Source organism: Saimiri boliviensis, chromosome 11, assembly GCF_048565385.1.
Source record: "Saimiri boliviensis isolate mSaiBol1 chromosome 11, mSaiBol1.pri, whole genome shotgun sequence".
In the NCBI taxonomy this organism is placed as follows: domain Eukaryota; kingdom Metazoa; phylum Chordata; class Mammalia; order Primates; family Cebidae; genus Saimiri; species Saimiri boliviensis.
The window spans coordinates 10,749,037-10,770,209 of record NC_133459.1 but is presented as its reverse complement, the minus strand read 5'-3'; the positions used below and the strand labels follow the sequence as shown (position 1 = coordinate 10,770,209).

The window sequence follows — 21,173 nt, the reverse complement described above, 5'->3', positions numbered from 1 at the left end:
TCTGAACCTTTGTGCTCGGTGGGGGTCGTGGCCTTCCCGTTCTCCGTGGCTGTGGAGGCCTAATGCTGCCCCGTTCGCTATCAAAGGCCAGGATGAGACTCTCCAGCACAGGGGCCCTGGACCTGCCTGGGGCTGTGCAGCAGCCCAGCTTCCTGGCTGATTTTTCAGGTAGGCCCCCTTCCTGCCAGCTGTCCTTGTCGTCCCCTCGTCCTGTCCCAGAGGCGCTCTGCCTGGCACAGCTCCCCAGGAGTCCTGCAAGCCGCATAGCTTGCGGGCAGTAACTGCCAGGTGCAGATGGGCTGTTCCCTGTCTTGGATCCCAGCATGCAGGGTGGAGTGGGGTGGCCCAGAGCAGCCTGATGGCACAGGGGGTGGGCGCAGTTGGGGGACTCCCTGGCTAGGAGAGAGAGAGGGCTGGGTTCAGTTCTGCTTTTTATTCTATGGGAACAAGTCACAACTGCAGCTGGGCCCTGGGCTCTGCCCAAGCCCCCGACCCACGGGGCTCCAGCAGCTTCCTGTCTGCTCTTAGGGCATTAGGGCCTGGCTTGCTCCAGGGTCTCCAGCTACTGGCACGTCCTCTCCTTGGGCTCCTGGCTGCCAGGTGCTGGTGCCACTTTTCAAAGGCCTGGAACTGGGGAGGGGAGCAAGTGCTGTTGTTGTGGGCTCCCCCAGGATCTGCGCTGTGCCTGTTAGAGTGTGAAGCTGTGCTCAGAGTGGAGCAAAGGAGGGAGGGGGCGCTCGGGACCAAGGCCCTCCACGGGCCAGTGTGGGTGGCAGCTGTGCCTCATGCCAAGCCTTCTTCCCAAACTGAGGGACCGGGTGGGGCGGGCCTGAGCTGGGGCCACAAGTCAAATCAAGGGCTCCAGCATTCAGCCTGTGTGTTTTGTCATGGAACTGACCCCTCCCCTGGAAGTGAAGGAGCCCTGGGGCTGGCAAACAGGGAAACCCAGCTCTGCAGTGCGTGTCGGGGGCACAGGCTTTTGGGAGGGCTGGCTGGGTGGAGTGGAGAGAAGAAGGCAGTACCTGGGAAAGGACCCAGCCATCTTCTTGCCGCTATAACTGCTAAGCCCCTCCCAGTCGCAGGATCCGCTGCTGCCACGTCTGCCGGGCCCATCTCAGGTGCCACTCCCTGAGCTGTGGGGACAGTTGGTGGAGAAGGCCTCTTGTGCCCATGCTCCCCCACAATCCCTAGCCCTTCTGCCTTTCTCCTCCTGCACCTCTGTGGTCCCACAGTTAAAGGCTGTGACAAGGGGGTGTCATCTGAGGAGTATTCACATGGGGTTTAGGAGTCAGTAGGTCAAAGGGCCATACTTTGAGAGACTGTCTCTAGGGATGAGGGCTGAGTATGAGGTGAAAAGGGAGATGGTAAGTGTGGAGAGGGGCAGCACCTGCTCACCAGGGTCCGTGCCAGCTGCTCTGCCCCTTGGCCATCTACCCAATGCTGCCATCCCACTGCCAGGCACCTGACCTGCTGGGAACCCTGCAGCCCACAAAGCAGTGCCTCAAGGTACCAGTGCCACAGGTACTTCCTCCTGAAGGCCAAGAGCATTGTGATCCTTCAGGGCCAGAAGAAGGGCAGAGCCCTGCGCCTGGGCCACTCCTCCGGGATCCTGCAGAAATGAGCACTGACCAGAGGGCCCAGCTCCAGCCCTGGCTCAGGCGAGCCCCTTGGCCCCTGCCCCCAACCCTCAGACCCCCCCCAAACTGCACACACACACAGCTCCTGTCACCCCAGCCTCCTTTTATGGGCCTCGCCTTGGGCTTTGAGGGAGCGGGGCTCAGGGCTGGGGTGCCATCTTGGTCCCTGGTCCCTGGTCCACAGGGGCAGGTCTGGGACTGAGCTACTCTGCCAGAGCTGGATGGCAGGGCAGAGGGGACACTGTCTGCACCCTGGAAAGGGGAGTTGAGTCAGAAGAGGTTACTGTGCGTCTAGGAAGGCCACTGCCCTCGGTGCCAGCCTAGGAGTTGAGTACAGGGCGGAGGAGGCGCTGAGCTCAGCCTCGTGCCCTGCCCCGTATCTCCCCAGGCCTCCAGCTGCCCTGGGCTGGAGGGAAATCATGGGGGCGGGGCAGGAACGTGAAGTGTTTTCTCAGAACAGCTGAAACATTCCCAAGAGGGAATGGATGAGGAAAACAGTCGATATACGAAGACTGTGTCCCAAGGAGCTGATTTCCAGGCCCTTGAGGGCTGGAGACCAACCACTTTGTCCCTGTGCTTCAGACACCGTCCATTGCACCGCTTCACCCCTGCGCTTCAGACACCGTCCATCCCACTGCTTCACCCCTGCGCTTCAGACACCGTCCATCCCACCGCTTCACCCCTGCGCTTCAGACACCGTCTGTCCCACCCCTTCACCCCGTGCTTCAGACATCGTCCGTCCCACTGCTTCACCCCTGTGCTTAACACCGTCCATCCCACCGCTTCACCCCTGCGCTTCAGACACTGTCCATCCCACTGCTTCACCCCTGTGCTTAACACCGTCCATCCCACCGCTTCACCCCTGCGCTTCAGACACTGTCCATCCCACTGCTTCACCCCTGTGCTTAACACCGTCCATCCCACCGCTTCATCCCTGCACTTCAGACACCGTTTGTCCCCGGGGACAAGGTCTCCTTAGAGCCCAGGCCATTCTCCTTGGCTTCCTCTGTCCACCCAGGCTGCACTGCAGTGATGGCCCAGGCGGCACTGGCTCTGTGGCCTGTGTCCAGCAGCTGCGGGTCTGAAGGAACAGCCAGAGAGGAACACCTGAACCCCATGGGCTTGGACCTCCTACGGCCCCACTGGGACTTCTTTGCTGCTCTGGCTGGCAGAAAACATCCTGCCTCTTCTTCCACCCATTCCCCCGTGTGGCTGAAGACATTAAACAGTGGGGTGGGACCATAATAGCTGCCCCTCGGTCCCTGGAGTACCGCCCGGGAGGTGAGTGTTTCTCTCCTCACTTAAGACTGTTCAAAGCTGAGTTACTTATCTGAGGCCTTACCCCTCAGAAGTGATCTGACTCCAGAGCCCCCAGCTAGTACTCTCTACAGAGAAGGGGCTCTCCAAGGGGGCTGTTGGGGCATGTGTGCTTGTGGCAGAAAAGAGGGGTCCTGGAATTAAGCACCCCAGGTGCCATTCCCAGCTTTTAGTTTTCAGAAGCCTCAGTTTCTCCATCAATATGAGATTCTTGTCTTTACTGACAAGAATGGAATAAAAGTATAAAAGTACTTGGAAAAGCATTTGCCCTGTAACTTATCTAGAAAGAAAATACCCTAAGAGCCCAGAATCTGCTGTTGCCTTTGCCGCATATGTGTGAATTCTGCAACTCGCCAAGGCTACTCCCTTTCAATTCCACTTAAAAAACAGAAACCAGCAAGCATGATGGCTCATGGCGGTATGGGCCTGCCCAACACTTGAGAAGGCCAGGATGAGCAGATTGCTTGAGCCCAGGAGTTCAAGACCAGCCTTGGCAACATAGTGAGACCCCACTTCTACAAAAAAAGAAAAAAATTAGCTGGGTGTGGTGACACACCCCTGTAGTCTCAGCTACTCAGGACACTGAGGTGGGAGGATCCCTTGAGCCCTGGAGGTTGAGGCTGCAGTGAGCTGTGATTGCACCACTGCACTCTGGCCTTGGAGACAGTGAGAGACTGAAAACAAAAAATGACCAAAAAACAAAACAAAACAAAACAAAACAAAACACCACTTTAGCTTTTTTTCTTGGAATCTTTTCTAAAATGTATTCTTTGTGGCATTCTGAAATAAGATTCATGACGATCTTAGGGACACTACCTCACCTGCCAGTATCTCTGGGCTGTGCCTTTCAAGGGCATGTCCCCAGATGTCTGTGCAGGGTCATTTTTTGTGCTTGGCTTTTGTGGTGGCCTCTTCTCTCTTGCTAGGCCATCAACCTCTGATAACCATTTGTTGGTGTCAGAACTAATTTCTTCTGGTCTGGAGAGAGACTGACGGATGCCTTTGGGTAGAGAGAATTGGGAAAGAAATTTTGATATTTTTCTACTTTATATTTTCTGATTTTTCTGTAATGAGCATATTTCATTTTTCTAATAAGAAAAAAAAAAAAAAAAAAAAAAAAAAACTTGCCGGGCGCGGTGGCTTAAGCCTGTAATCCCAGCACTTTGGGAGGCCGAGGCGGGTGGATCACAAGGTCAAGAGATCGAGACCATTCTGGTCAACATGGTGAAACCCCGTCTCTACTAAAAATACAAAAAAATTAGCTGGGCATGGTGGCGCGTGCCTGTAATCCCAGTTACTCAGGAGGCTGAGGCAGGAGAATTGCCTGAACCCAGGAGGCGGAGGTTGCCGTGAGCCGAGATCGGGCCATTGCACTCCAGCCTAGGTAACAAGAGGGAAACTCCGTCTCAAAAAAAAAAAAAAAAAAAAAAAACTTGGCCAGGTGCAGTGGCTCACACCTGTAATCCCAGCACTTTGGGAGGTCCAGGTGGGAGGATCGCTTGAGGTCAGGAGTTTGAGACCAGCTTAGACAACATGGTGTAACCCCGTCTACTAAAAATATAAAAATTAGCCGGGCATGGTGGTGCGCACCTGTAGTCCCAGCTACTCAGGAGGCTGAGGCGGGAGAATTGCTTCAACCCACGAGGCAGAGGTTGCAGTGAGCCGAGATGCTGTGAGCCACTGCTTCAGCCTGATCAACTGAGCCAGATTCTGTCTCAAAAATAAAAAATCTTGGCAAAAACTTTGCGACCATCCTTGTGTACCTATCCTGATCCTCGACTGCACCTTGAGAAACGTGCATTTCAGTGTCCGCCTAACAGGCTGTGATCCAACACACTGGTCAGAACTGCAGTGGGCTGGCGCTCAGAAGGCGCTGGGTTCAGCTTTGCTACTGGATTCAGAGTTGCTTGTCAGAGGCTGACCGAGAACTGGGGAGAGGAGGTGTGTACGGGGCTACCGGGGCCCTGGGGAGGCATCCAGCCATGCCGCCACCACGGGCTCAATCAAGCCGATTCTAAGATCCAATAGTCCGAGGATCGTTTTTAGACCTCCCGTCCCGCCTGGGCTCCCCTCACCTTCTTCCAAGGGGCTGGAGCATCCAGCAGCAGGCGCCCCCTGCTGGCCATCCGGGGCCAGAGCGTGAGGTCAGCCTGGGGCGGACCTTACCGGCCCCTGGGGCCTCAGCCTGCAATCCCAGCCGCACCCTGAGCTTCGCGGTCCGCAGGAAGCCCCCGAGCCCGGCCTGCCGGAGCTGGGTGAGGATGGCTCGCTGTACAGCTATGCGCGCTGCTAATTGCAAAGAGGCCTCTAGGACCCTGCGGGAGAGGGAGGAGTCTGCTGCCTGGGCGGTCAGGGCCGGGTCTCTCGGAAGCTCTGCAGGAAGCCCTCCCCGTGCCCTGCGGGAGGGGCCCTCCAGGCCAAGCCCGGAGCCGGGGCCCACCCACCTCCCACTCCCTCTTCTGGAGGGCGAGTCTGTGTAAACAGGATGGAGAACAGCCTGGAAAGAGAAAATCACAGACAGTGACAAGCATCATCCTGTTTAGGGGCAGAGAGGGGACAGCCCTGCCAGTGCGGCTTTGCAGCCCCTTCCCTGGCAAGAGCGCATTTATAGCTGGCTGTGCTGGTGACTGCAAGGCAGGATCATTAGAGACTGCCCCAAGGAGGGGACACACAGGAAGTAGCGATGCCAGGATGTGACCCAGGACTAGATGGCCAGGACAGCCCCTGTCACCCCCAACCACCCTCTTGAGCCTCAGCCCTGCCACCCTGGCACAAATTACGCTCTATAGCTGCAAAAAACAGGCTGGAGGCCTGAGCTGGAAGCACAGAGTGGGGCTGCCCTTAGACCATAGGCACTCACCAGGCTCCCGGCTTCCGGGAAGCATGGGCTCGGCTGACCTGGCCCCGACAGGACTCGCGCACCCACAGAGTCCAGCACCAGGTCGCCTGGGCCCAAGCACTCCCTCCTGCCTGCTGCTGGGCCTCATGGTGCATGCCTAGGGCCACTGGCATTGCTGCAAAGGCCCTTCTTCAGCTGCCCATATTCCTGGCCTTGCTGCAAGCAGTTTCTCCAGTGGGCAAGGGAAGCCTGTGCCCCACGTTGTTCTTGTGCCCCGGCTGCAGCTGCCTGGGCTTCCCACCATTTGGCAAACGCGGCCCCCAGTGCTCTTCTGCTCAGGCCATCCTGGAAGGCTTGATGCTGGGCCCTGAGCACCCCCGTGTCTCTTACAGCCTCACACTAGTCCTGGAAGTAGCTGCAAAACAGACACATGGGGCCGAGCCCAGTGGCTCACATCTGTAATCCCAGCACTCTGGGAGGTCAAGGCAAGTGGATCACCTGTGGTCAGGAGTTCGACACCAGCCTGATCAGCATGGTGAAACCCTATCTCTACTAAAAATAAAAAAATTAGCCAGGCGTGGTGGTGGGCACCTGTAATCCCAGCTACTTGGGAGGCTGAGGCAGGAGAATTACTTGAACCCAGGAGACAGAGGTTGCAGTGAGCCAAGATCATGCCACTGCACTCCAGCCTGGGCAACCAGAGTGAAACTCCATCTCAAAAAACAAACAAGCAAACAAAAAAACCACATGTATGGGAGGGCTTGTCTGGCTTTCAGAGTCAAAAGTCACATTTATTCAAAGTTACGCCCACAAATCTCCTGCAAAGCAGCGAATGACCAGTCACAGGGCAAAGTACTGGTTTTCCATCTTAGAACCTCAGACTCAGAGCACAGGGGCTGCCCTGCGAGGGCATGGGAACCAGCAGCATGGGTTCAAGTCCCACACCAGCCATGCCCTGCCTCCCCTCACACGCCCAGGTGGTTGGTGAGGAGGAAGAACGCGATCTCCCATTCACTAAGAAGCCAAGAAAAAAACCATTTACACCCTCAGATGCAAAAACACAGACGTCAGCCGTTTTGTAGGCAACAGTTCACTGCCCCTAGGGGGACACTGGACATTCGCAAATTCGTACTGAACTGCGGGAGGAGCCACTCCGCATCCCTCTGCTTGGTTTTACAGCATGCATTCATGCACTGCATGCGTGTTCCACCGGAACATCTTTAGTTAAATGAAGATGATGAAGATTTCACTCTCTTCTCTTAGAGGTGGTGTACAGCCGAGTTCCCCTTGCTGTGACTCGTCACCACGGGGGTCATGCTTCCTGCCACCAGGGGACATGCACTTGGCAGGGAGCTGGGCATTCACTCGGGTTCCAGCCATCCCTGTAGAGCTCTGTGTCTGCCTTCCAGGCAGCCCCATGGCCCCTGTGGCTCTCTGCTCAATTCAGTGTCCCCAGGCCACCTCCCAGGGCCTGGCATTGGCTGGACAGCACAGTGTGCCAGGTCCCGTGCAGGGCCCCGGGGAGGAGTGGGATGCAGCTCGTGGCCTATGGGACATTGCTCCGTGTTCCTCCCGGTGCTGAGCACTGCTCACGTGCCCACCCCACAACCCCCAGGCCCAACCCAGGTCACAAGCTCGGGGACACCTACTTGGCCCACTGGCACTGGAAAAGCCGCCTCTTCCACAGCAGCAGCACCCGGCGGAGGGCCAGTGTCCGGCAGGCATTCTGCAGGCAGCCCCGTCCCTGCTCCTGCAGCCCCTGGGCCTGGCCCACTGAACCCAGGCCACTGGCTCTGGGGCCTGCGCCATAGAGAGCCTCGCATCCTGAGAAATGGTCAAGAGGCCAGTCAGCTGCCTCCCCACTGACCTCACTCGACCCACAGCCGTTGATAGCTGCTGCATCGAGCCCCTTTTGGGGCCTCCCCACTCTTGTCCCCTTCCACCACCTCCAAGCCCTCCCCTCCAGGTCACCTCAAAGATCCCATCTTCCCTAGTTGTGTGTGTGTGTGTGTGTGTGTGTGAGAGAGAGAGAGAGAGAGAGAGAGAGACAAAGAAAGAAAGAAAGAAAAGAAAGAAAGAAAGTTTCGCTCGTGGCCAGGCGCGGTGGTTTAAGCCTGTAATCCCAGCACTTTGGGAGGCCGAGGCGGGTGGATCACGAGGTCGAGAGATCGAGACCATCCTGGTCAACGTGGTGAAACCCCATCTCTACTGAAAATACAAAAAATTAGCTGGGCATGGTGGCGCGTGCCTGTAGTCCCAGCTACTCAGGAGGCTGAGGCAGGAGAATTGCTTGAACCCAGGAGGCGGAGGTTGCGGTGAGCTGAGATCGTGCCATTGCACTCCAGCCTGGGCAGCAAGAGCGACACTCTGTCTCAAAAAAAAAAAAAAAGAAAGAAAGAGTTTCGCTCTTGTCACCCAGGCTGGAGTGCAATGCTGTGATCTTGGCTCACTGCAACCTCTGCCTCCCGGTTTCAAGCAATTCTCCTGCCTCAGCCTCCCAAGTAGCTGGGATTACAGGTGTGCACCATCATACCTGGCTAATTTTTGTATTTTGAGGAGAGACGGGTTTTCACCATGTTGGCCAGGCTGGTCTTGAACTCCTGACCTCAGGTGATCCTCTCTCCTCAGCCTACCAAAGTGCTGGGATTAGAGGCATGAGCCACCACACCTGGCCCCCACTTGAGTTTTGGGGTGGGGGTTAGGACTGTGTGTCCCCCATCAGACCAAGAGCTTCCCAAGAGCAGAGCCCACAATCCCTTTGGGGCAGGATCTGGGGTAGCCAGCACTGGGAGCCTGCAGGGTGAGGTGCAGAACCAAGTCTCTCACCCAGAGCAGCCCGCGATGGGACATAGGAATGTGGCCCAGTCGGGGTCTGCCCACTCTGGGACCCCTCCTGCACCCTCCCAGGCCTACAGGCTGCCCTCCTAGAAAGCCCCAGTTCTACCACCTCCCACAAGAATCCACACATTCACCTGGGGCGCACTGAAGAAGGGGCTTAAGTGATACGGTTTGCTGGGGAAGCCAACATTAGCTCACCTGCTTTCTGCCAGCAGAGGGACAGCTGGGTCACCTTTGCCCGCTCTGAGGCCCGGAGCTGCTTCATCCGCACCCACTGTTCCAGGCACGTCCTCAGGGTCCTGGCCCGGCGGTCAGCCAGGTGGTCTCGGTACCGGGACCCTCTTTGCGCAAACCGCTGCCAGGCCCCAAAGCACCTGGGAGAGCAGAGGGAAAGTACCCACGCCAATTGCAAGGACTGATGACTGCGGCTGCTGCTGCGGGACATGCTACCCAGGCCTTGGGCAAGCTGCGTCATCTCTCCGAGCCTCCATGGTTTTGTTGTTGTTGTTTGTAGTTGGAGTTTTGCTCTTGTCGCCTGACGGCAATACGTGGACTTTACAGCAAACTCTAACACAATATATACTTGCAAAACAATTGGAAATGTGAATATCTGTGAATACTGGCCATATATTCATGAGTGTTAAGGAATAGTTGTTCTCTCTCTCTCTCTCTCTCTGTGTGTGTGTGTGTGTGTGTGTGTGTGTGTGTGTGGTATTGTGGTTATGTTTTTATTATTTATTCATTGCTAGCCCCTACGGATCGCCACCCTCCCCTCACCCACAGCTTTTCTGAGCTCTGAATCCCAGCAGTGACCATCTTGTGTGGAGGCAGCACCAAGGTCTTGCCACAGGACCTTCTCGCTCCTGACTCCCACTGGGTTGTAGAGCAAGCTGCTCCGGCCCTCTGAGCCTCAGTTTCTCCAGTTGTGTAATGAGGCAGAAGGTGGAGGAGATAAGAGCTTGATCCCTGGCTCCTACCCTTGTTTCTTTATGGTACTTATTCCATGTCTGCAATGTTCTGGGCACCTGCAGGAGCTGGGAGCCAGCGGTGACAGCCAGACAGACATGGTTCCTGCCACCAGGGGACACGCACTTGGCAGGGTGATGGGCATTCACTTGGGTTCCAGCCACCCCTGTAGAGCTCTATGTCTGCGTCCCTGGCAGCCCCATGGCCCCAGTGGCCCGCCGCTCAATTCAGTGTCCCTAGGTCACCTCCCAGGGCCTGGCATTGGCTGGACACCACAGTGTGCCAGGTCCTGTGCAGGGCCACGGGGAGGAGTGGGATGCCCGTTCCTTCTGATGGATTTTCACTCTGTTGCCTAGGCTGGAGTGCAGTGGCATGATCTCAGCTGACTGCAACCTCTGCCTCCCGGATTTAAGCAATTCTCATGCCTCAGCTTCTCGAGTAGCTGTGATTACAGGTGTCCGCCATCAAGCTCGACAAATTTTTGTATTTTTAGTAGACATGGGGTTTCACCATGTTGGCCAGGTGGTCTCGACAAACATAACCCAGCCAGTGGTTATGTTTCGAAAGAGTCCTTATCTTTTACAGAGGCACACAAAAATATTTATGGATGAAATAGTATAATGCATGGGATTTGTCTCAAAATAATTTGGAGGGGGATGCATTTGGGGTACACATGAAACAAGCTTCCAGAAAGGTTGATTTTGTTGAAGCTGAGTGATTGTGGTGCTGGGGTTTGTTATCCTAACTGCTTTACTTTTGAGTAAGATAAAAATGCCCCCTAGGCTGGGCACCATGGCTCATGCCTATAATCCCAGCACTTTGGGAGGCCAAGGCAGGTGGATCACCTGAGGTCAGGAGTTTGAGACCAGCCTGACCAATATGGTGAAGCCCCATCTCTACAAAAATACAAAAAAAAATTAGCCAGGCGTGGTGGCATGCACCTGTAATCCCAGCTACTCAGGAGGCTGAGACAGGAGAATCACTTGAACCCAGGAGGCAGAGGTTGCAGTGAGCCAAGATCGCGCCACTGGACTCCAGCCGGGGACAGAGCTAGACACTGTCTCAAAAATAAATAAAAAATAAAAAAGGCCCATAAGGCTGGGCATGGTGGCTCACGCCTGTAATTCCAGCACTTTGGGAGGCCGAGGCGGGTGGATCACGAGGTCAACAGATCAAGACCATCCTGGTCAACATGGTGAAACCCCGTCTCTACTAAAAATACAACAAATCAGCTGGGCATGGTGGTGTGTGCCTGTAATCCCAGCTACTCAGGAGGCTGAGGCAGGAGAATTGCCTGAACCCAGGAGGTGGAGGTTGCGGTGAGCCGAGATAGCGCCATTGCACTCCAACCTGGGTAACAAGAGCGAAATTCTGTCTCAAAAAAAAAAAAAAGGCCCATAATATAAAGTTAACCAGTTAACCATCAAACCCCAGCCAGTGGGGCGGCTTAGCGCGTTTTAGGCATGCTCAGTCGATGGCTGCTTTCATTTCCTATTTGCATCCTTGCCTCCCGATACTAGAAGTCAAGAGCAGACTTAAAGGGAAGTTGGCGCCAGGCATGCTGGCTCACCCCTGTAATCCCAGCACTTTGGGAGGCCAAGGTGGGCAGATCACTGGAGTTCAGGAGTTCGAAACCAGGCTGGACAACATGGTGGAGCCCTGTCTCTACTAAAAATTCAAAAAGTTAGCTGGGCATGGTGGCACGTGCCTATGGTCCTAGCTACTTGGGAGGCTGAGGTGGGAGGATTGCTTGAGCCAGGGAGATGGAGAGTGCCGTGAGCCAAGATGGTGCCACTGTACTCCAGCCTGGGTGACAGAGTGAGACCCCAGCTCAAAAAAAAAAGAAAGGACATCCTACCTGCACAGCCAAGCTCTCTGGTGCTGGGGGCTCAGTGGGGGCCCCCGGGCTGCACCTGCTGCAGCGGAGTGCCAGGCCTGAGGGAAGCTCCCCATCCTCTGTGTGGCCGTGTGATCCTCCCTCTTCTGCCTGGCCAGGTCCTTCTGTTGGCACCACAAGAAGAAGTCTAAGGAGAGAGAGAGGAGGAGAGAAAAGAGTAAGCAGATGGGAAGATCTGAGCCAGGAGGGACCCCTGACACCTGGGGCGCTTGTCACCCCCATCTCTGAGTAAGGGATGTCTAGTTCCAATACACTAGCCTCTGGCATGGGTCTGCATCAGCGCATCAGCCCATGAGTGCAAGCTGTGCTCCTCTCATGCTGCGTGTCCTCAAACTAGTCACTTAACTTCTCTGTGCCTCAGTTCTCCATCCATAAAATGGGCACAATTCCTCTTGGGGGGGTCACCGGGAGGCTCAAATGAGATTATCTCTGGGAGTATGCCAAAGCAGATATACAGTAGACGTTCATTCACCCAGGGGTCCTCCACCCCAGCCCGTCCTGCGTGGAGCTCAGGCCCTGGGTGGCCAGGCTCCATCTCCCTGCTTTCCCAGCACCTCACATCTCACCAGCCACTTGCAGGGCCCGCAGGATTTGGACTCTCTCGTGTCTGCCGTCTGTTCTCTGCCCAGGATTCGACACAAGCCACCGAGCTATGTTCTCCTCCTTCAGACTTTCTGGACTAAAAGCAAAGTTGCCCAGAGAGAAGCTGATGACCCGGGAGGGAGGGCACACAGTCCCAGCCTGTCCACCCCACCCCAGCCAGGTGTGGTCTGGCCACGGGAGCAGGGGATCTGAGTCCCCTACTCTCTTCTGGACAGTACATTTTATGCCTGATTTAAAAGCTATTGCTGGGGGCAGGTTCTGCTCTTGATTCATTCTCTTCAATACGGTTTGGATTTCTTCTTCACAACAAACATGTATTAAAATAAATATCACTTAAATAATTCTTTACATACATTTGTTCAATTTAAAAATAAGAACATGGCCGGGCATGGTGGCTCGTACCTGTAATCCCAGGACTTTAGGAGGCTGAGGCGGGCAGATCACTTAAAGCCAGGAGTTTGAGACCAGCATGGTCAACACAGCAAATCTACCAAATATATATATATATACACACACACATACACAAAAATCAGCCAGTGCGGTGGCACACACTTGAAGTCCCAGCTACTCGGGAGGCTGAGGCATGAGAATTGCTTGAGCCTAGGAGGCAGAGGTTGCATTGAGCAGAGATCACATTACTGTACTCCAGCCTGGGTGACAGAGCGAGGCTCTGTTTCAAAAGAAAAAACGAACAAACAAAAACAAAAACAAATGTAATAGAAAATTGCAGAAATAAAGAAAAAAATAACTAGAGGCCAGGCATGGTGGCTCAGCCCTGTAATCCCAGCACTTTGGGAGGCTGAGGTGGGCAAATCACTTGAGGCCCAGAGTTCAAGATCAACCCCATCTCTATTAAAAATACAAAAAAAAATACAAAATACAAAAAAGGCAGCTGGGTGTGGTGGCATGAGCCTGTAATACCAGCTACTTGGGAGGCTGAGGCAGGAGAATCACTTGAACCTGGGAGGCAGAGGTTGCAGTGAGTCAAGATCACGCCACTGCACTCCAGCCTGGGCAACAGAGCGAGACTCCGCCTCAAAAAGTGATAATAAAAAGTAAAATAAAATTTAAAAAGTCTTTCTAAACATCATATTGGATGGCTGCTAATTGTTCATCACATGGTCAAACCATCATTTACTCACTTACCATGGCGCATTTAGGTTGCTTTTCAGTTTGTTTTTTTGAGACCGAGTCTGGCTGTGTTGCCCAGGCTGGAGGGCAGTGGCATGATCACAGCTCACTGCAGCCTTGATTTCCTGGGTTCAAGTGATCCTCCCACCTCAGTCTCTAGAGTGGCTGGGACTACAAGCATGCCCCGATACCTGGCTAAATGTTTACTTTTTTTCCCCCAGAGATGGGGTCTCGATATGTTGCCCAGGCTGATGTCTAACTCCTGGCCTCAAGTGGTCCGCCTGCCTCGGTCTCCCACAGTGCTGGGATTACAGGCGTGAACCGCCATGCCTGGCTGTTTTGAAGTTTTTACAATTATACTCTTTTTTTCTTTCTTTCTTTTTTTTTTTTTCAGGTATTAGGCAACGAAGATCAAGTAGTTTTTACAATGATAAATGATGCCATGACGGACATTTATTTCCATACATCTTTGCCCACATCTGCTTATTTCATTTCCATTCTTTTTGGGGATGAGAAGTAGGGGTGGCAAGGCAGGAAGTGGGGGAAGGAAGGCCACCAGCTGCCCCGGCCACACTGACCAACCTGGTGTGTTCCGGCCTGCGTCTCTGCACGGGGTCTGCCGCTCTGCTTCTTTCCAAGGAGGGGCCTTGGCCCTGGGCGCTCCTGGAAGGCGGGGACCCTGACCCAGCCCATGTGCGGGGCTGTCCTGGTTTCTGCTGCAGAGTCAGGTTGCTCCACTGGGTCAAGAGAGAAGGAGAAAAGATGTTCACCTTGACTCTTCCTCCCAAGAGAGCACTAGGCAGGGACACACCTATCAGACTCCACAGCCAGCGGTCTTAACTATAACTCTGCCTTGTCATTTCTTCTTTGAGAATGAAGGAATGAATGAATGAACAAATAGAGAGAGGTGCATCCCAAGAGGCAACGCCTTCCTTAGAAGACGAAAGCTGGGGCCTGGCGCGGTGGCTCACGCCTGTAATCGCAGCACTTTGGGAGGCTGAGGCGGGCAGATCATGAAGTCAAGAGATCGAGACCATCCTGGTCAACATAGTGAAACCCTGTCTCTACTAAAAAATACAAAAATTAGCTGGGCATGATGACACGTGCCTGTAGACCCAGCTACTCAGGCGGCTGAGGCAAGAGAATCACTTCAACCTGGGAGGCAGAGATTGCAGTGACTGAGATCACGCCATTGCACTCCAGCCTGGTGACAGAGCAAGATTCCATCTCAAAAAAAAAAAAAAAAAGAGAGATTGAGACCATCCTGGCCAGCATGGTGAAACCCCATCCGGTCGTAGGCGCTTCGGGAAGCGCAGCTTAAGTGCAGACATGGCCAAGTCCAAGAACCACACCATACACAACCAGTCCCGAAAATGGCACAGAAATGGTATCAAGAAACCCCGATCACAAAGATACGAATCTCTTAAGGGGGTGGACCCCAAGTTCCTGAGGAACATGCGCTTTGCCAGGAAGCACAACAAGAAGGGCCTAAAGAAGATGCAGGCTAACAATGCCAAGGCCAGGAGGGCACGTGCCGAGGCCATCAAGGCCCTCGTAAAGCCCAAGGAGGTTAAGCCCAAGATCCCAAAAGGGGGTGTCAGCCGAAAGCTCGATCAACTAGCCTGCATTGCCCACCCCAAGCTTGGGAAGCATGCTCGTGCTCGCATTGCCAAGGGGCTCAGGCTCTGCCGGCCAAAGGTCAAGGCCAAGGCCAAGGATCAAAACGAGGCCCAGGCTGCAGCTCCAGCTTCAGTTCCAGCTCAGTCTCCCAAAGGTGCCCAGGCCCCTACAAAGGCTTCAGAGTAGATATCTCTGCCAACGTGAGGACAGAAGGACGGGTGCGACCCCCCGGGGCTGCCATCTGCATGGGGCTGGGGTCCTCCTGTGCTATTTGTACGAATAAACCTGAGGGAGGAAAAAAAAATACAAAAATCAGCTGGGTGTGGTGGCGCGCGCCTGTAGTCCCAGCTACTCGGGAGGCTGAGGCAGGAGGATCTCTTGAACCCAGGATGCAGAGGTTGCAGTGAGCCGGGATCGCGCCACTGCACTCCAGCCTGGTGACAGAGCGAGACTCTGTCTTAAAAAACAAACAAACAAACAAAACAAACAAACAAAAAAAACATGAAAGCTGGGACTGGATCCTCTCAGAGCACCCCTTTCCCAAGGAGAGAAGGACACAGATGCTCCCTCCTAACCCTGGCTGGCAAACCACCAATTAAAAACCATCCTGGTCAACATGGTGAAACCCCGTCTCTACTAAAAGTGCAAAAAATTAGCTGGGCATGGTGGCACGTGCCTGTAATCCCAGCTACTCAGGAGGCTGAGGCAGGAGAATTGCCTGAACCCAGGAGGCGGAGGTTGCGGTGAGCCGAGATCGCGCCATTGCACTCCAGCCTGGGTAACAAGGGCGAAACTCCGTCTCAAAACAAACAAACAAACAAAAAAAAACAGCAACCATTTATCTAGTAGCTTGCTATATGCTAGGCAGAGTTCTGAATCCCTTATTAATTTAATCTCCCTGCGACCCTGAGAGAGGTATGTACTACTATCATCATCATCCCATTTTAGAGATAAAGAGACTGGGGCACAGAGAGGTTAGGTAACTTGCCCAAGGTCACACAGCTAGAAAGTGGTAGAGGGGGCAGGATTTGAACTCAGGCAGAGTTGATTCAGGCGTGCTGACTCATAACTACACGCTCTACTGCTGATCGTTCTTGAGGTGCGACCTACGCCCAGTGGGTGCCCTCTCCGTGACTGAACCTCCTCCCCAGACACCAAGTGCTTCACACCTCCCCTTGGCCCAACCTGGAGACCCCTGACCTCTCGGAAGCTCCTGGCAAGCAGGGCCTTTGTGTACCGCCCCCAGGCTGCCTCCAGCTGAGCCTCCCGGAGCCACAGGGCCTGAAGGCCCTTTTGCCACAGGTGCTGGTGGCCCAGTGCCACTGCCGCCGCCACTGCCGCCTGCTGCGTTTTCACCAAGTGCCTCCAGGCTTGAAAATATCTGGACAGCGGCTGCCAGCTGCGGACAGACCAGGGCTGATCAGGGGGTGGACTGCCCTCCTAATCCCCGGGAGTGCCTAGTGGCTGGGTCCCCTTCGAGATGTCTTTCCAGCAGGAAAGACACAGGAGCCTCACACTGCCGACTGGGGGAACTTCCCTCTTAGTGACGGACGGACCCGGAAATCCCACACAAGCAAGGCCCTGGGGTGGGAGAAGGCCCTCTTCATTTCTTTTTTTTTTTTTTTTTTGAGACGGAGTTTCGCTCTTGTTACCCAGGCTGGAGTGCAATGGCGCGATCTCGGCTCACCGCAACCTCCACCTCCTGGGTTCAGGCAATTCTCCTGCCTCAGCCTCCTGAGTAGCTGGGATGACAGGCACGTGCCACCATGCCCAGCTAATGTTTTGTATTTTTAGTAGAGACAGGGTTTCACCACGTGGACCAGGATGGTCTCGATCTCTCGACCTCGTGATCCACCCGCCTCGACCTCCCAAAGTGCTGGGATTACAGGTGTGAGCCACCGCGCCCGGCTCTTTATTTCTTTTTAATTAATGTATATATTTTTTGAGACAGGAGCTTGCTCTGTCACCCAGGCTGGAGGGCACTGGTTTGATAATAGCTCACTCCTGGGCTCAAATGATCCTCCCACCTCAGCCTCCCGAGTAGCTGAGACTACAGACGTGTACCGCCACACCCAGCTAATTTTTGAAATGTTTTTGTAGAGACAGGCTTTGGCCACCTTGCTCAGGCTGGTCCTGAGCTCCTGAGCTCAAGCAGTCTGCCTGCCTCAGTCTCCCAGTGTTGCGATTATAGGCATGAGCCCCCGCATCCGGCCAGAGGCTGCCCTTTTTCCCAAAAACTCAGGGTGGCCTCAGATGTTCAGGACACTCAGTGCCCCAAACCCACAGGCGTCGGTCCCCTCATTCTTGTCCCTGGGCCCAGGAGGCTCCCTTCGTTCCCCAGCAGGGCCAGGGAAGAACTTGAACCCCTTCCTTGAACTCTGTCTCCTCCAGCAGGCCCTCGTCTCCGTTTGCTCAGGCAAATGGGAGCGGGGGGTCCTGGCTTCATCTCTGTCAGGCCTTGTCTCTGTTCACGCAGGCAAATGGGAGCAGGAGTCCTGAGCAGGTGTGCCCCAACTCCAACCCCTGTTCCCACCCAGCCATGCATGGCCTCACCAGGTTGCCTCGGACTCCGGGGCCAAGATATTTTGTGCCTTGTTCTGGGAAAGCAAGAGTAAGCAATACAGTTCTCAGGCCAAGGAGCAGGGGGACAGGGCACCCCCCGCCAAGCCTCCCTGCCCTGGTGCACACCCCTCCCCCACCCCACCTCCAGCCTCCCCTGGCGTCTACCTGCGAGGCACTGCTCCCTGGGGCTGCGTCTGGCAGATGGAAGGTTGTCCTCTCCTCCTCGCTGTGCATCTGCTCCCTCGGGGCCCCCTCCTCTCCTTTCCGCTTGGGTGGGACTCCCCAGGCTGTGTTGGAGAAGGCCGAGGAACAGGGGCCGGCCTCCCTGCTCCCCACGCCTCGAGGGAGACCCCTCTGTGCCCTGTCATCTGGAGACTCGGGGGAATAGCTGTCCCCTGACCCTAGGGGACGGGCGGGAGGGAGCCCCTGTTCAGGATTAAGGAAATCCCCAGTCAGTGTGCCCGACTTGGTCTCAGGTGACATTAGCTTGCTTTGAGCCCAAGAGTCTGAGAGAGCAGCCGGGGTCTCCAGAAAAGCTGCAGTTTCCCTGCGGCCTCGGAGTTGTCTCCTCCGCTCATCCCAGGAAGCAAGGACAGGCGGGCCGGGCTGCAGGTGGGCGGAGAGTGGCTGGCTGCCGCTGGTCGCGAGGTCCTGCTGCACAGCACCGGGGGGTTCCTGGGATGCCTGGCAGCTGAGTTGGGCTGCCTCCGGCGCCAGGTGATGTACGGACGCCAGAAGCTGGTGGATGGCAGCATGGGATGGGGCCCGAGCCTGGTTCTGACTAGGGTCAGCCAGGTCCTCCAGGGTGAGAAGTTCCTCCACCACCCTGGACGTCCAGCTCCCCAGGTCACCCCAGGATCTGAGGCCTGGCCGTGGGTGCCCACTGAGAGGGGCAAAGGCTGCAGTGGGACTGAAGTCCCGGCTAGGGGTGCCTGGGGCTGGCAGCCTGTACTGCCTCCGATAGGGGGATGGGCAAGCCAGTGCCCCTTGGGAGAGGAGATGTCCCTGGAGCAGCTCATGGGGTCTAAAGCTCCCCACTGGCTCTGGGCAGAGGAGGGGGCTGCTGGTCCCACTTATGCTCAGGTTGCTCTGCTGGATGGCAAACTCTTGGGCCTTCCCTTGGCATCTCCTGGTCGGGGGCTGCAGGTTGCTCTGTTGCCAGAAGCTTGAACTGACTAGTCTGCCAGTTGTGTCCTTCAGGGCTAGGCCCAGACGGGGACCAGGGCTGGCCAGGTTGGTCTGGACTCGGCAGGGCTGCTGATCTAGCACTGCCCCTGGGGAGGGTGTGGCAGCAGGCTCTCCCCTCTCCACCTGGCACCTGGGCACCCACCGGTCATGACTACTGCTCAGGCCAATGCCCAGACTCCTCCGGAATCTCCGTTGCTCTAAAGAGAGGAGAGACAGTCTGCTGGGCGTGGTGGCTCACGCCTGTAATCCCAGCACTTGGGGAGGCTGAGGAGGGCGGATCACAAAATCAGGAGTTCGAGACCAGCCTGGCCAATATGTGAAACCCATCTCTACTAAAAATACAAAAATTAGCCAGGTGTGGTAGTGCGCGCCTGTAGTCCCAGCTACTCAGGAGGCTAAGGCAGGAGAATTGCTTGAACCCGGGAGCTAGAGGTTGCAGCGAGCTGAGATTGAGCCACAGTGAGGCTCCATCTCAATAAAAAAAAAAAAAAAAAGAGGAGAGACAGTCATGGCCTGGGGGCGAACTTGGACGGCCTGGCACTCAGGGGACAGGTGGAGCCGTCCAGGTCTTGGATCAAGGGAGGGGACAGGGCCCAGCAGCGGGAGGGAGCTGAGACTTCCAGGGTCTGCTGCTAGCTCTGCCTCCCTGGTGAAGCGATGGGCAGACTCTGGGGCTCTTGGAGTAAGGGGGTCTTGGAGCTGGACAGAGGGAAGCAGAGAGACATTTAGGAGGCTGTTGAGGGAGTCCCAGGAGAGAGATGATGGTGGCTGGGATCAGACTAGCAGGTGGGTAGAGAAAAGATTCAGATAAGCTTCAGAGGTGGAGCCAACAGGCTTGGAAATCAGGTAAAGGGGAAAAAAAAGAGTCGAGGGGGGCTACTTGATTTCTGGCTTGAGCAAAGAGGTGGTGGGGGCAGCGGGCTGGGGTGAAAGTGAGACCCCATAGAGCAACGGCTAAAGGTGAGCTCCTCTGGGAACAAGGAGGGGGGTTTGAAGCCCCTCCCCAGACCCCAAGCCCGCTCCACAGCCACAGAGTCCTCGTGAGGATGGAAGAGGTGCCGGGAGGCTATGGGCTCAGGGCCTGGCAGGTTGAGTGGGCCATAAAAGTTGCTGCCTTTGTGGATAGGAACTAAAGCTCAGAGAGGTTAAGCGATTTGCCCCAGGTCACACAGCTGGAACACAAAGAAACTGGGACGTGAATTCAAGAATTTGCATTTGTTCTTGGGCCGTTCCCCTTCTTGGCTGGCCCAGCTCTGTGGCTTTCTTAAATCTCAGTTGCCTGAGCAGGGACATCCTCAGCCCCCCGTCCCTGGCACAGACTGTGGGGGCCCCATCTTAGCCAGGGTGCCAGCCAGGTCTACTCCTAGTCCCCTCTCTTCCTGACCTCACTCTCCTCCCAAGAACACCCCTCCTTAGGCCCCAGGCTGGGAAGACTCTGTCCTTTGCCCAGCCCACCATGGATGGCTGATCTCCGGAACTAGCCAGGCCTTAGGCTTGCCTGCCTGGGAGCGGGGCTCTGGGTGGAAATCTAGAGGGGGCCCTGCTCCTGTACCCACTCATTCAGGCCCACCAAGCCTCTTGCCTGACTTCAGGAGTGCTGCAGGCTTTGGGGACACATTCTCCTTGTGGCTGGCTTCAGACCTTAGCTCCATGGGCTCGGGGACAGGGGCATCCTGGGTCCACCCCACAGACAGTGGCCTGGTCCGTGTGATCAGATGGGCCCTGCGGGGAGAGGACAGGTTGACCTGGCTTTCATTCAGCACCACCGAGTTCTCATCCCTACCCCCTCCCTTTAGCAGCACTCCTGGCTGCCCCTGACCTGGTCCCAGCTGCCCAGGGCCTGTTCCTCACTGCTCTGGTCTCTCAGGGTCTCCTCTCCCTGCCCTACTAATCGTCTCACTTTCCATGGTAAGTGACCAGGTCAAACGCTGCCTAATCCTGTCCCCCAGACCTCTTGGCTGACCTGCATACAGGTCCAGTGACCTCCTCCATGCCTACCCAGATGTCTAACAGGCAGTGCAGTGTTAACATGTCCAAAACTGTTGACAGGCTGAGGCGGGTGGATCACGCGGTCAGGAGTTCGAGACCAGCCTGACCAACATGGTGAAACCCCATCTCTACTAAAAATACAAAAATTAGCCAGGTGTGGTGATACGTGCCTGTAATCCCAGCTACTCAGGTGGCTGAGGCAGAATTGCTTGAACCAGGAAGGCGGAAGTTGCAGTGAGCCGAGATTGCACCAATTCACTCCAACCTGGGCAACAGAGCAAGACTCTGCCAAAAAAAAAAAGGTCCAAAACCGAACTCTAGCCATCCTCAAAACCAGTTCTCTCCCATCGGTGCCCTCCTCGTCCACGGATAGCAGCTCTGGCCTTCTGATGGCTCAAACAAAAGTCCTGGAGCCATCCTCAACTCCCCTTCTCCCTCACACCAGTGGCTGCTCTGATAGGCTCTGCCTCCCAAATGCATCCAGGATCTGACCCTGGTGCACTGGGCCAAGTGGCCCTCACCTGCCACCTCCCAACTGGTCACTCTTATTCTGCCCTCGTCCTCACACCTGACAGCCTCCTCTTCA

At 55.5% G+C, this 21,173-nt stretch overlaps 2 protein-coding genes and 1 pseudogene across 2 annotated transcripts; 1 reads left to right on the top strand and 2 right to left on the bottom strand.

The window, feature by feature from the left end:
• Positions 1–524: 524 nt before the first annotated feature.
• On the bottom strand, positions 525–6,225 carry LOC101037086 (uncharacterized protein C1orf167). Its single transcript, XM_074381527.1, is given in 8 exon segments — positions 525–625; positions 1,040–1,133; positions 1,396–1,531; positions 1,730–1,889; positions 2,604–2,718; positions 5,116–5,269; positions 5,815–5,979; positions 5,981–6,225. Coding segments are annotated over 8 exon segments (1,170 nt in total).
• Positions 6,226–7,409: 1,184 nt separating this feature from the next.
• C11H1orf167 (chromosome 11 C1orf167 homolog) lies at positions 7,410–20,250 on the bottom strand. The gene is made up of 9 exons (XM_074380061.1): positions 20,181–20,250; positions 17,576–18,795; positions 17,402–17,445; positions 16,049–16,247; positions 13,811–13,965; positions 12,061–12,173; positions 11,456–11,621; positions 8,830–9,005; positions 7,410–7,617 (listed from the first exon to the last, which is right to left on the bottom strand). Exons 1-9 carry the CDS (start codon positions 20,248–20,250, stop codon positions 7,439–7,441), a joined length of 2,322 nt encoding a protein of 773 aa, XP_074236162.1. The 3' UTR covers positions 7,410–7,438.
• Positions 14,516–15,149, top strand: LOC141580367 (large ribosomal subunit protein eL29 pseudogene; annotated as a pseudogene).
• Positions 20,251–21,173: the final 923 nt, after the last annotated feature.